This window comes from Diabrotica virgifera, chromosome 2 (genome assembly GCF_917563875.1).
Source record: "Diabrotica virgifera virgifera chromosome 2, PGI_DIABVI_V3a".
Taxonomy (NCBI): Eukaryota; Metazoa; Arthropoda; class Insecta; order Coleoptera; family Chrysomelidae; genus Diabrotica; species Diabrotica virgifera.
In genome coordinates this window covers 92,955,114-92,970,136 of record NC_065444.1, presented here as the reverse complement: position 1 = coordinate 92,970,136, position 15,023 = coordinate 92,955,114, and the positions used below count along the sequence as shown (strand labels likewise).

Sequence of the window (15,023 nt, the reverse complement as noted above, 5' to 3'; positions counted from 1 at the left end):
TCTTTATTAACATTTTTTAAACAGGTTTGAAAGTTTAGCTTATGCTCTTACATTTGACACCTGCAGAGTGGTTTTAACATTCTGTTTTTCTGACTTATGTTATTGCAAAAAAAAGCTCTCTGGGATAAACAATTTGAATAAAATATAAACAATTAAATGAATCGCTTTGAAATTTTTGTCACGTGTTAAGCACTAATTAACCCTCATTTGACAAAAAATTCAAAGTTGTACACTAATTTTTACAATAGTTATTGCAAAATTAATTTTTTTGAAATTTAGACTTTTTTCTCAATTATATTAACAATAAATAAGTGTATCAACCTTTGTAATACGTCATTTTAAAGGTTTTTCTATGCTTTCGAAGATTTTTGTTCTAATGTAACCAGAAGGTGCACTGTTTTCCATTGATTTGAAAAAAATCGGAAAAAATGCCGTTTTTCGACATTAAATTGTTTATAAATAAAAATGGCCGCCAGATCCTACGCAGGAAATAGTCACAATTTGTTCTCATAGGTATTACCTGTCGAAAAAACGCTTCAGTACCCTGGCTGCTCGAGTGTCATGGAAAAAACCTTATTACCCTGGACTATTTGTCAGCAATTATTTAGGCTTTCAAATTCGTAATTTCTACTCATTGTAGTTGCATGGGAATACCATTTCAAGATAGAAAATAGTATATTCTTTAATTTTACATAAGTTTTGAGTAACTACAAGTGATAGAAAATGAATCAAATAGTACATTATATACCGCGGGACTGAAGTAGTACATTTAATCCTGAAGGTAAAGTTTATGGCCCGACCGCAGGGAGGGCCATAATTTACCTGAAGGATTAAATGTACTTCAGTCGCAAGGTATATACGATACTTTTCGTACTTCCGGTATGATTTTATTAATTATTTCAATAATTTCAATCAGTTTTTTCTCTCTTCAACTCATTTAATAAACTGTCTTTAAAATAAGTTACCATAGTAACATTGCGTTGTGACAGTTATAATTTAGAAACATTGTCATTACTAGTGTCATTGTAAAGAAACATTGTTATTGATAATTATTGGTATCATGAGTGAAGAAGGTGTATCTGATATTGATAAAAGAGCAGCCGAAGTAATTACCATTCTAATTAATTATATTTTTCAATAAAATATCCCTTAAATTCGTTTGTTTGTGATTTAATCGTTCCGGGAGTTTCGTCAATATTTAATCCCGGAGGGATTAAATGTGACACTTTAGTACCTGTCACAAGGGAGTGAAGTTGTCACTTTAGGCCCGGAAGTACGAAAACTAAATTATATAAACAAATAAAAACCAGTCTGTCAAAAATGTTCTGTTATTGTAAACGTCAAAAAATTTCCACTATAATTCGCTGTTGGGTACCCCACGAGCAAAAAATTTCCGATAAAATACCTCCGTTGCCATGGTGATCTGTCAAAATAACGTATTTTGATTGGTTCAAAATTACAGGTGTGGAATTTTCATATTAATTAAATTAATTGTTTATGATTTGGTAATTTTTTAAACACTCTTAGAAAAATAGTATATTGTGCAACAAGTGCAGAAAGGTACTAATTTCTCACGAGTTTGAAAAGTTGCGGTACGAGCGCAAGCGAGTGCCGCAATTCAAACGAGTGAGAAATTACCTTTCTGCACGTGTTTCACACTATACTTTTTCTACAAGCACAGTTTTTCCTAAAAATAAAAATCACAATTTCCAAACGACGATTAATTATAATAGGTACCTATGTGATAAATTTTAAACTGTATTTAATTAATACCTACTAATCAATTTAAATTCCTTATACCTAAATAAATTGCACAGAAATCAGTTAAAAAATTAATGCACTGCCTTAATTTGTTTAAATTTAAACAATTATTACACATTATTGACATTATATTTATGCAGTCACGGATTTACACAAAACCTACTTCATTCGACGTCTCTTGCACAGGTTGCTAAATCCTTATTGGTTATTTGATAATTATAAAATGTTTATATAAGAATAAAATTGTAAAATAAAACAGTTGTAACATCCATAATTTAGTTTCTATGCTATAGTTAAATATAATAATTGTCTTATAGGTTATATATTTGTCTAAAGTTTAACCACGGATGTAAACAGAATATAACGTTACTCAGAATGCGGTAGTCCACGGATGTAAACAGAATATAACGTTACTCAGAATGAGGTAGTCAACTGTGCAGAAAAGAACTTTGCGGCACAGAAACGTCACTTTGCGGCACAGAAACGTCACTTTTCTGCACACTAATGTCAAATATCTTATACTGTGAGAAAATATCAAGTTTGCTAACATAAAACCGTGCAGAAAAGTGCACTTTGAATAGTGGTTGTAGAAAAATATTGTTCCTAACTCCTGCAGAAAGTCTCTTTTCCGCATTCGACTGCTTGCAGAACTCCCACTTCGCGTGGTTCGGCAAACTGCAGTCGCGCGCGGGAAAGAATGACTTTCTGCACTTGTTAGGAAATAGTATATTGTGCAAGAAGTGCAGAAAGGTACTAATTTCTCACGAGTTTGAAAAGTTGCGGTACGAGCGCAAGCGAGTGCCGCAATTCAAACGAGTGAGAAATTACCTTTCTGCACGTGTTTCACACTATACTTTTTCTACAAGCACAGTTTTTCCTAAAAATAAAAATCACAATTTCCAAACGACGATTAATTATAATAGGTTAATTATAATAAATTATTAATATTAATATAATATTAATATAATAATATTAATTATTAATAAAAAATATAATAATGTGATAAATTTTAAACTGTATTTAATTAATACCTACTAATCAATTTAAATTCCTTATACCTAAATAAATTGCACAGAAATCAGTTAAAAAATTAATGCACTGCCTTAATTTGTTTAAATTTAAACAATTATTACACATTATTGACATTATATTTATGCAGGTACGGATTTACACAAAACCTACTTCATTCGACGTCTCTTGCACAAGTTGCTAAATCCTTATTGGTTATTTGATAATTATAAAATATTTAATAAGAATAAAATTGTAAAATAAAACAGTTGTAACATCTATAATTTAATTTCTATGCTATAGTTAAATATAATAATTGTCTTATAGGTTATATATTTGTCTAAAGTTTAACCACGGATGTAAACAGAATATAACATTACTCAGTATGAGGTAGTCAACTGTGCAGAAAAGAACTTTGCGGCACAGAAACGTCACTTTGCGGCACAGAAACGTCACTTTTCTGCACACTAATGTCAAATATCTTATACTGTGAGAAAATATCAAGTTTGCTAACATGAAAGCGTGCAGAAAAGTGCACTTTGAATAGTGGTTGTAGAAAAATAACTATTTCCAGCTATCTCTACCGAAAGTTTACCTGACCTGATTGTAGGGAGCCAAGTCTTATTTTTCCTCCCTAGGGAATAAAAGTTCTTTTCCTCCTAAAAGTGACGTCATGGTATGTCATTGATGAAATAACAACCTGTATTTTGTAGAAAGGTAAAAAACAGTAAACTGTTACTTTGGTTTAACAATGTTTACATTAATAATTTGACGTATATTTGACAGTTGACAGTTCTACTGTACCTACTTGTTAGTTTTAGTACTGTAATAAATTTTGTTAGTTAGTTACATAAATAAATGATTTAAAAATGAAAAAATGACTTCTTATTTGAGGAAGGTGGAAAAATCATATGTATAACATGGGAGTAAAGTGCCTTTTCCTCAATCGAATGATTACTGCCCTCTGCTACGCGCCGGGCAGTAAACTTCATTCTCGGGAGGAACAGTAACACCTTCCTCCCTTGTTATACAAATAGCTATTACATATCAGCAACTAAAAGTAAAGTAATTTATTTACAACTACACTCGTTTCTAACAACTATGCCAAGATGATGGGTTTAAAAATCGAGAGTGACTATAAATATTATTTTTAAAATTAATTTACCGTTTAAGAAAATTGTAAATTATTCAAAAAATATTATTCCTAGTTATAGAACATCCCTATAGCATTCGAAAAAGGAACCTGTGTTTAGTATAATAATAATATATTAATATACATGATGTTCTATTTAAAAGAAGCATCATATGACACATTAAATAATCCAATAATAAAACTGTAAATTTTGAACACCCTGTAAATAAATTTGTAATAATCAATTATTGAATACATTAATTACAAGATAGTTACCAGACCGTACTGTCATAAAATGACAATGTCATACAATGCCATTAATTAACTAGATACATCTTTTGTTTTAAAATCGAATTACAGATTAAGAATTTTAATAATTTTAAATTACGCAAAAACTATGAGACTCAGGTATACGATATCCATATACCATTCGAAAAAGGTTAATTTATTTAGTATAATTATTTATTAATATACATGGTGTTCCATTTAAAATAAGGATCATATGACACATTGAATAATCCAATAATGAAACTATAAATTTTGAACACCCTGTAAATAAATGAGCAATAATCAATCATGAAGTAAATTCAACCAATATTCAACTATTTAGATGTAAAAGTAATTTTTTTATAATTTTTTAAATAACTTAAAATAAGCCTTCTTTTAAAACTTTAAATTTTAAGAAAAGTCAACATAACTCAGAACACTCTGTAGATAGGTATAGGGAAGCCTTATGAAACTATACCTTATTTTTTGTGAACAATTAAAATGCAATAAAATACAGGGTGTTCCATAAGAACAATATAACTTTGATACGCCGCCAGTTATTGGGACACCCCGTATATTTCAAAATAACTTTAAAATGTAGCTCTTATCAACTTACAAACTACTAATTTAAATTTTTTTCCAAATCTATTACCATTTCGCTGTAATCTTCCGTCCCATTAGTGGTGACTCACCCTGTATATATTTGAAATTAAAAATCACACTTAATTTTCTTTTCTTTTTCACCCCTGCAAATTATTAAAATAAATAGTATAGAAGTTTGCAGGGACTTTCAGCCCTCGGTAATAATGTAATCTATCATTCGGCGTTTAAATTTTTCAAAAATACTTATTAGTTCTCTCAGGATTCGAAAAAAAAATGAATGCATTTAAATCGCATTGGACCAAAATTTTGCGCCCACCCCCAGTTTGTTTTTATATTAACTTACCTAAAAATTACATGCATCTTCTCAAATGATAATCCCAACTCTCTTCTATCAACTTGAATTTTGCACGGTATCTCATTAATCTTCGTAACATCTTTTATTTTTGCTCTCGTTTCTATGCAGTTTTTGTCGACCTCTTGCACACATGCTACAGATGTTCCACTGTGTTGCCCACTAGTAATTTTAAAGCACTGCCTGTTCTTCTGTGCGTCACTTACAACAATTGTGTCATTTTTGTTAGTTACTATACCATAGTCATTATTTGAAAGATTGGCGAAGCAATTTACATTGTAGAAACCATCATCGACGTAATAGACTTTAACGCATCGGTTTTTTTCTTTATATAAGTCGACTAAAAATATACATATACAGGGTGTTTAATTAATAATTGGAAATATTTTAACTGTAGTTTCCTGGGCTCAAATTATTATGATTTAACCCAAATTACTTAAATAAAATATAGCTCCTTCCTGATTTACAGGGCAGTTTATTTAATAATTTAAAAACTATTTGTACTTAGTACTTTAAAACCATTTACTTGTCACACACAGGATGTGTAGGTATTGTACACTAGGGTGCGTTGAAAAAATAAAAGTTGAAAATGTTATATCTAATAGCGTGAAAAAGTTGTTAGTGTTATTTTTCAGCATATTAGTATTTTTAATTTTTTTAAGCGAATTTTCTGCCTCCCCAACGACCTTGAATTTTATTAAATATCTGATTTTTATGGAAATTTCAATTTATATTATTTGGAATAAAATATGTGCTAAGTCGATCTAAGATCAATTGAAGAAAACTTAAAATGTTGTCAATTACAAATTTAAACGATATTTAAAGTTTTATGTGTTTTTTCAGTCTCCCCAACCTCTTTGAAATGTCCCGCTTCGTGAGTCCGTGCGTGTAATTTTCACTTATGTTTGGTGTGATGCCTTACTTTGTTATTATTGTTGTTTGTAAATTAAAGATTTTTAAAATAGATAAACCAGGAACATGAGGAACAAAATCAAGATGTGCTGTGGACCGCCCCATTTTTGGGCATCCGCCAAATATACCTGAAAATGTTTTACCGAAATACAAACAAGCGATGAAGTTTTGGGGTTGCAAGAGGATAAAAAACTCAACAAGAAAGAGCCAGAATTTTCTGGTATTGCCGAACAGGTTGCAATTAAATTGGAGAAAATATAGAAAAAGGTTTTAATTCCAATAATTTAACATACAAGAATTATTCAGCTCTTAAAAGCCTACCATGACAAATATATGAAACTTATGAAACCATTTAAGAACAGGCAAAACAGTGAATTTTACAAAAATAAAATTCAATGCTTTAAGAACAAAAGTAAAACTACACGTTTCGATCTTCCAGCATGCAAATGTGACACTCTGATTAATTTTCTTGGTAGCAAATCTCAAAAAGTGCCTCTGGATGAGCGCGAATTTATATTAAATCAAAGAGGTACCAGAAAAATGGTGATAAGCTTGATTGATAGGGAAAACAAAAACAAATATAATCAGAGAGAACAACGATAAAAGAAGAAAGTTACCGACGCAAAGACAAAACTTTAGCTCAAGTAAAAAACAGTACCAAGTTTTATGGTCAATCGATCGTGGAAGAACACATAACACTTGTGCATGAGCCAGGGTGCAAATATTTCGAATATGGGTATCCGTTGTCTGGTATATCAGAAAGTATCAAATCCAGCTATTGCATGTGACGAAACAGTCGTAAATACTGGCGTTAAGGGTGATGTAATACGGCTGTTACAAGAACATCTTAAAAAACCGCTTCAGTGGTTTGTATGTCTTCGACATTGAAATGATCTACCCCTTGGATATAAAAAGAAGTTTGCCAGTGACCAAATCAAAAAACGTGAGGGTCTTAAAACTTTCTTTCAAAAAAATTTTGATTCAAACCACTACTTCGAGTTAATTAACTAACAAGAATATCACCTTACAGAACCATCTATACTCTCTAGATTTTCGAGTGACAATCTGCGAGATTTTATTAAGAATCCTAACTTAGACCGTTTTACCATTGAGATTGAGAAAAATCGCGGTCCCAAACAATGTGTAGAACGATGTGTCAAACTTGTGACACAAGCTTCTCTAGCAGTTTGTGGAGCGTATTCGAGGGATGGATTTATAAAAACTCGAATTAATTCCAGAAAAACTATGCTCCACTTATAATCGGAAGACATCTTCGAATAGGATGCTTTTACCATATTTTTTTGTAATATTTATATACCTAATTTTGCACTTTGCTTTATATTTATTTTAGTATTAAAAAACTTAGGTGACGTCAGAGAGACGGATAAGTTAGGCTATTTTGTTATAAAAATAATGTTTTAGTATACTTTTCTAAGTAAAATTTTTAATTGCGTTGTGAAACCATAAAATATGTTCCAATTTAAACCGAATTTATTTATTAAAGTTATATAAGGTATTACATTTCCCTTACCAAGGAAATTCGCGTATTAATGTATTTTTTCTAATTTTTAGTTGCCGTGGGGAGCAGAAAATATCTTTTTATTTGAACGCAATTTTACTAAAATACTAAATAGTGTGTTAAGCAACATTTATGAGCTATTACATTTTCGTTTCGAAATAAAAATTTTTGTCGTCTGTTAACATTTTTTCAAAATTTTTAATTGCCTTGGGGGGAAAGAAGATATTTTCCAATTTCGAAAAAATTTTACCAAAATACTTAACAGTTGATTGGGCAACTTTTGTGAGGTATTACTTTTCCATTGCAAAAAAAAAATTTTTTTCGCCTTTTTCGATGCACCCTAATGTACACCCTACAAAATTATGATAAATAAAGGTTTCCAGTTACTACCAGAGGCGTACGACAGGGAAAAGTGAATGGTTGGCACTTCCTAAATTCTAGGCCACTAGCGAACTTGCTATTTTATCGCAATTTTTCGGTTCTCCAATACTTACTCTGTAAATAATATACTCTTCAGTCGTAACGATAAAGTCATTATTTTTCGAAATATTTGAAGTTACAAATGAAGAGACACAGTTATTTTGACAACTGATATGGTCGTGTAGAAAGAATGGACGACGACAGCCTGCCAAATCAATATTCTAAACTGGATGCCAAGGGAAAGAAGGAAGAGAGAAAGGCCGAAACCATCCTGGCTAGGCGGCGTTCAGAAGGCAATGTCGGAAAGGAATCTTCACCCTGGCGAATGGAACGACTGATGAAGCTGCAAACTGATAACCGGAATGTGAAGAACGCTATAAATAACCGAGATAATAATAATAATAATCCAATAAATAAGACTTACTAAAAAAAAAATTAAGTGAATTTGAAATACTGTCCCTAATTAGTTAGGTTTATCCCAACGACGGTGGCGGATAGAGTGGCTTAAGTACAGATACAACATAAGAGAACAGATCCATTTCAAATAATACAAAGAAAAATACGTAGTTAGAAAAACGTCAGAAGGTAGAAACAACATATTTGTTGAAAAATAACACTGTGACTGAAAAAGTTTACAGAGGCGTATAGGCAAATAGTTACTATTGTTTCGTAAAATATGGCAAATGATACCCTAAAACAAGAAATAACCAGTGTAATAGAACAAGCAATAAAGTTGACATCAAGCGAAGAGAAAAGCATTGACGAAAACTTGACAACAGACGATATTTTAAGTCAGTTTAGGGAACAAATTTAGTGAAAAAAGAACAAGAAGAAACTAAAGGTAAATTACAGAAAAAACACTAAATCTCATGGACCTAAGAAGAGAGGTCAAAAGACCCATTCAGTAATTTGACAGATAAAGATATATAGTTTTATTTTTGAAAATTTTTTCAAATTCTAAAGACGAAAAATTTTCAATTCAAGAGTACCTTATGGTACTAAAATACCTCAGAAGTTAATATATTCCAGTATCAAAAATTCTTAAAAGTTAAAGACAAAAACGCTATGCGATAAACTAATCGTTGCCCTACCCAAAACGAACGCCTATCTCTGAAAGATAAATAAGCTAAATAAATAAGATAAGCTAAATAAGCTAAATAAATATTACTAGTTTTCGTTCTTCTAAATAGAAGCGTTCTGGAGGTAGTTAAAAAAACTAATTACAAGACAACATCTTCAAAAAGCTCTAGCTCCCTTATGAAGCATTTTCGGACCAGTGATTTGGGTTAAAACTTAAATACATGTTGGGTACAGTTAAAATATTTCCAATTACTAACGAAATACCCTGTATATCGGCTCAGCAGCAATTGATTTTTTGACAAGGTTTGACATAAAAATTTTAGATATATTAAAAAAATCTTAATTGGATGATTAAGATTTACGAATAAGTAATTACAAACCTACACTGACATGAAAAGTTGAATCACTTGAATTTCATCGAACTGTCGCATGTCGGATGAAATAAAAATAAAAAAAGAAGTGAGATGAGGCTTTATACGCTCGACTCTCACCTCTACTCTTTAACTTGTATTTAGAGAAAATATTTAAGGAAGCCTTATCTGGAATTAACAGAGGGTGTAACTCTGAACAATATTAGATATATTATATTAGATATAATACTGACAGTATTTTAGTGCAAGCTAATTACAGTGATGGCCTTCAAAACCTAATGATAAAAATATACCAGTCCTATAATAGTCAGTATGGATTAAAACTCAACTTTAATAAAACTAAATATATGGTAGTTGTTAGCTCAAATAAAATTATGTACAATTACAATATAATATGATGGTTGTAAAAATGAGAAACGTAATTTAAAGCAAAGTTTTTAGTATTTACCCCCACATTCGAATTGCACATGCACATTTAGACTAGGCGAAAACGGCGGGTTCGTTGGAAAAATATTCCCATGAGATTTTTTTGCATAATCACATTCGTGAGACATCCCAGAATAAGGTTCAAGAAATCGCCCACGCGAAAAGTGGTCAAAATTTTTTTAACAATTTTTTTTTATTCAAATTGCAAAAATCAATATTTTCGACCCGGACAATTTTTTTAGGTTTCTTGGACCATTCTGACCAAAAAAGGTTTCTGATAATTTTCCTCTAAAATTGATCGTTTTCCAGTTATAAGCAATTTAAAATTGATAAAAACGAACATGGCGATTTTCAAGGCTTAATAACTCGGTTAAAAGTTATTATGAAAAAATGACTGAAAAGTCATTTTCGAAAGAGACTCAAAGATTAAAGTGATCAAAGGTTAAAGCCCCCCCCCCCCCCCATTCAAGATTCTGAAGAAATTTTTGTCATTATTTTATTACTAAGCTGTTATTTTTAGGTATGTAATACTAATGAGCGCCATGCACGTATTAGGCGGCCGTCAATTTTGAGTGCGAAAGAGATGCCATGCCGGCAGTCCAATCGTGCATCTTACTCGCACTCACATATTTACAGCCGCGTCAATACAATCTTACCGCTCATTGTTAATAATTAAAAATAACAGCTTAGTAATACATTAACGACTCAAATTTCTTTAGGATCATGTAGGGGGGCTTTAAAATTTCATTTATTCACTTTCTGACTTTCATAATATTAATTTTTAACCGAGTTATTAAGGCTATGGGTACATAATTCGCAAATATTTTACGTGTATCCCTACTTTTTCTGTCTTTACACGGCAAATTACGTGTAGTAAAATTCACACTGGTGTGGATATGTAAACATTACTAGAATGTCATTCTACTTGAAAATGTCATAATTAATTTAAAGGGATGGCTTTTGAATGTTCTTGGATAACTGTTATTTTTATAATTGCAAATTATTAATTCAGTTAATAAATGTGATAATTTTTTCACTAACTATGTTTTCAGTGATTGTAATAATTTATTTGTACAACAAAAACTAATAATCAATCGAGAAAAGAGGAAAAGTGTTAAAGTGATTTTTTAATAATATGTTGTTATTTTGGAACGCTTACAATTTTGAACATCTCTAACAGCAAAATACTTGGATCACAGGATATATCTGATGTATTCTCTGCTTGGATCTTCCACAAATAATACACAATAAATAACTTTTTATTAGGTTCACGTCTTAAATCAATTATTTATCAAATACACTATATATCAATAATATTTAATCAATTTCTCAAAATATTCCCGATGCAATGTCAAATATTTAAAATTGTCACTGATTGTCAGTGTCTGACTGACAATATATGCTGACAATATTATATTCGGTTGAGTGCGTTGTAAGACAAAGACAGATTTGGAAAATATTACCACGCCATTGTGTTCATTTTTTTCAAATCCTGAAAAAACCATTAAATATTTTTGAAAAATTTAAACGCAGAATGAAAGACTAAATTATTACCGAGGGCCGAAAGTCCCTTAGAATAAATAAAAAGTTTATTTTGAATGAGATATTTGAAATTAAAAATCACACTAAATTTTCTCTTAGTTTTTTCACCCCTGTAACTTATTAAAATAAACATTATAGAAGTTCTCAGGGACTTTCGGCCCTCGCTAATAACGTAATCTTTCATTCTGCGTTTAAATTTTTCAAAAATAGTTATTAGTTTTCTCAGGATTTGAAAAAAATGAATTCCCATTTGAATAGCATTGCAGCCAAAAATATGTACCGATCCTCTTAAGTCTTAAAAATGGCCATTTTCGCGTTTTCGCGAAAACGATCAATTTTGGAGAAACATTACAAGATACCTTTTTTGTCCAGAATGGTTCAAAAAATCTAAAAAAAAAAAAAAATTGTTGAGACCGAAAATATTGATTTTGGCAATTTGTTAAAAAATATTTTTTTTAAAATATGGACCACTTTTCGCGTGGGCGACTTCTTGAACCTTATTCTGGGGTGTCGCACGAATGTGATTATGCAAAAAATCTCATGGGAATATTTTTTCCAACGAACCCGTCGTTTTCGCATTGTCTAATTGCTGTATCTTTCTCTAAGTGAGAACATGCTTACTCGCTTGGAAGACTTTGAGATGTAGGTATACAGGCGACTACTAAGGTTAATCTGAGTCGACAGATTTTGAAGTGAGGAGTTCCACACTTACTCAATGTGTTAAAGAGCTACAACCTGGAATACTTCGATCACATAATGAAACGCGCTGAAAAATATGAAGCTTTGCATCTTATCATACAAGGAAATATCCAAGGTAAACATGTTCCTGGCAGAACAATAGCATGCTTGAAAAATCTAAGCCAGCTGTTAGTATAGTATAGTTGATCCAAAAGATGGCATAACCCAGACATCCAAAGTGAAAGTTATCATTCAACACCAAATTGTTCTATATGGCCCACACAATGTCCAGAAAAAAGTCACACCATTTTGAGCGTCGGGTTTGGGGGGGGGGGGGAGAGGGGGGAGAAATCGGTAAATTCGTAGTTTTTTACGTTTTTCTGCGATTTACCATAAACAACCCTCTATACAAAATTATTCTACATTAAATTTGAAATAAAAAAGCCCCTATGCTTAATCTTTCTAAAATGAATGGTTCCAAAGTTACGGAGGTAGTATAGTATAACTGGTCCAAAAAAAAGGCCTAACCCAAACATCCAAAGTAAAAGTTTTCCTCCAACACCAAAATGTTCTATATGGTCCACATATTGTTCAGTAAAAAGTTACACCATTTTGAGCGTCCGGTTTGGGAGGGAGATGGGAGAGAAGCCGGTAAATTAGTAGTTTGTCTAAGTTTTTCGTCAATATTTCTAGAACTATGCTTTAGCGTAAACAATGTTATATCAAAAATGTTCTACATGAAATTTAAAACAAAAAATGTTTATACATAATTGTTATAAAATCAACGGTTATAGAGTCACGGAGGGTGAAAAGTCGAGGTTTTCGATACTTTTTATATTTTTTGGGCAATATTTATGATATAACTATACCAAAAACACAGATATCCAAAGTGAAAGAAAGTTATCCTTTAACACCAAATTATTCTATATGGTCCACATATTGTTCAGAAAAAAGTCACACCATTTTGAGCGTCGGGTTTGGGGGGAGAGGGGGGAGAAATCAGTAACTATAAAAAGTATCGAAAATCTCCACTTTTCACTCTCCGTAACTCTGGAACCGTTGATTTTATAACAATTATGTATAGAACCTTTTTTATTTTAAATTTTATGTAGAACATTTTTCTATAGAACATTCCTTACGCTAAAGCACAGTTTTAGAAATATTGACGAAAAACGTAAAAAAACTACTAACTTACCGACTTCTCCCCATCTCCCTCCCAAACCGGACGCACAAAATGGTGTAACTTTTTACTGAACAATATGTGTACCATATAAAACAATTTGGTGTTGAAGGAAAAATTTTACTTTGGATGTCTGGGTTAGGCCTTTTTTTGTACCAATTATACTATACTACCTCCGTAACTTTGGAACCGTTCATTTTAGAAGGGTTATGCATAGACCCTTTTTTATTTCAAATTTAATGTAGAACAATTTTGTGTAGAGGGTTGTTCATGCTAAACCGCTTATTTTTAGAAATATTGACGAAAAACCTAAAAAACTACGAATTTGCAGATTTATCCCCCTCTCCCCCCCCCCCCCAAACCCGACTCTCAAAATGGTGTGACTTTTTTCTGAACATTATGTGGACAATAGAGAACAATTTGGTGTTGGAGGATAACTTTCACTTTGGATGTCTGGGTTTGGGTCTAACTATACTGTACCATACTATGTATGGAAAATCGAGTTAATAATAATTATTTAGTACTAATGTGAATAAAGTCAGGACAGCGGATATGGTAGGCAACGTGATACCCAAAAATCGAGAATGATCATGAAACTAGAAGAAAAAAACATAAAACAGCTTGGTAAAAATTCGAGCATATAAATTTATAACTTAAAATTATATAACTTACCATCATTATCACTAGCATCAATACCGTTAATAGTACTAAGTATTCCAATACAAATAAAAAAATAGAGTTGCTTCATATTTGCTTTGGGTTAATAGGTCAAGTTTGTATGTTTATAACAACTGTACTAAATTAATAAAATATTATCAACGACTGTGAATATTTCTTTGCAGCCTTCATTTTTAAGGTGTTCGAAAAACACTTCTTAGAAAGATAGTGTATGTATTTAATATTTAATTGAGATGTTAAAAAATAAGAGTTATTATACATAAAAATATGGACTATACTATACAGTGTGTCCAGAAACTCTCCTGATAAACCAAGACCGGAGATTCCTCAGATTATTTCATTCATAGAGATTCTGACCAATAGAAAGCTACAGAAATAAAAATTATAGACTAGGACCCGGTAGCATCTAAACATTCCGTATATGTATTTGGAACCTAGGAATTTTCTATTGGTTCGTTGCAGCACGCGGTCATATTTTAACCAATAGGCGGCGAGGTCCCAAACGCATATACGGAATGTTATTCGGTTCCAAATTCATATACGGAATGTTAAATATTCGTACACCGAAAAAGATAAGATTTTATTAGAGTCTGTTAAAAGGCGATTAATTTTAAAATACTTGTTACTGTATTATTAAATAAAAATAAAACAATTATAGTATTTGGAATGTTATTTGGTGCGAAATTCATATACGGTATGTTAAATATTCGTAGAACAAAAAGACGATTTTCATTAAAGCCAATTAAAATGAAACTGGTTTTTAATAGTATATTATGCAACGAGCATTTAATTATGGTCATTATGAAGCGAGTATAAGCGATACGAAACGAGCCGCCTAGCGGCGAGTTTCTTATAGAGTACGAGCTTCATAATGATAATTAAATGCAAGTTTCTTACACGATTTTTTCTATGATCATTCACAAAAAAATATATTCAAATTTATTAATTTTGTAACGCAAACAAATTAAGTAGTTTGTCAGCCTGACAGTTTGTTTACATATTGAGAACTGTCAAAGAGTATGTATTTGATTCGCCATTGGTTACTGCGCTTGTGCCACCTTTATCGCGAATGTCATATCGCGATTCTATTGGTT

General features: G+C 31.4%; 1 protein-coding gene across 4 annotated transcripts in view; it reads right to left on the bottom strand.

The window, feature by feature from the left end:
• Nucleotides 1-14,131, bottom strand: part of LOC114349487 (uncharacterized) — a 68,755-nt gene extending 54,624 nt beyond the window's left edge. Inside the window, exons 1-2 of one of the 4 annotated variants that reach the window (XM_028299870.2) lie at nucleotides 13,924-14,119; nucleotides 5,115-5,463 (exon numbers count right to left, since the gene is read on the bottom strand). In XM_028299870.2, coding sequence (XP_028155671.2) covers nucleotides 5,115-5,463; nucleotides 13,924-13,999 — 425 coding nt within the window. In that variant the 5' untranslated portion in view covers nucleotides 14,000-14,119. Of the gene's footprint in view, nucleotides 1-5,114; nucleotides 5,464-13,923 lie in introns of all 4 variants that reach the window. The other 3 variants (XM_050642724.1, XM_050642723.1, XM_050642722.1) reach the window with 3 other exon arrangements.
• Nucleotides 14,132-15,023: the final 892 nt, after the last annotated feature.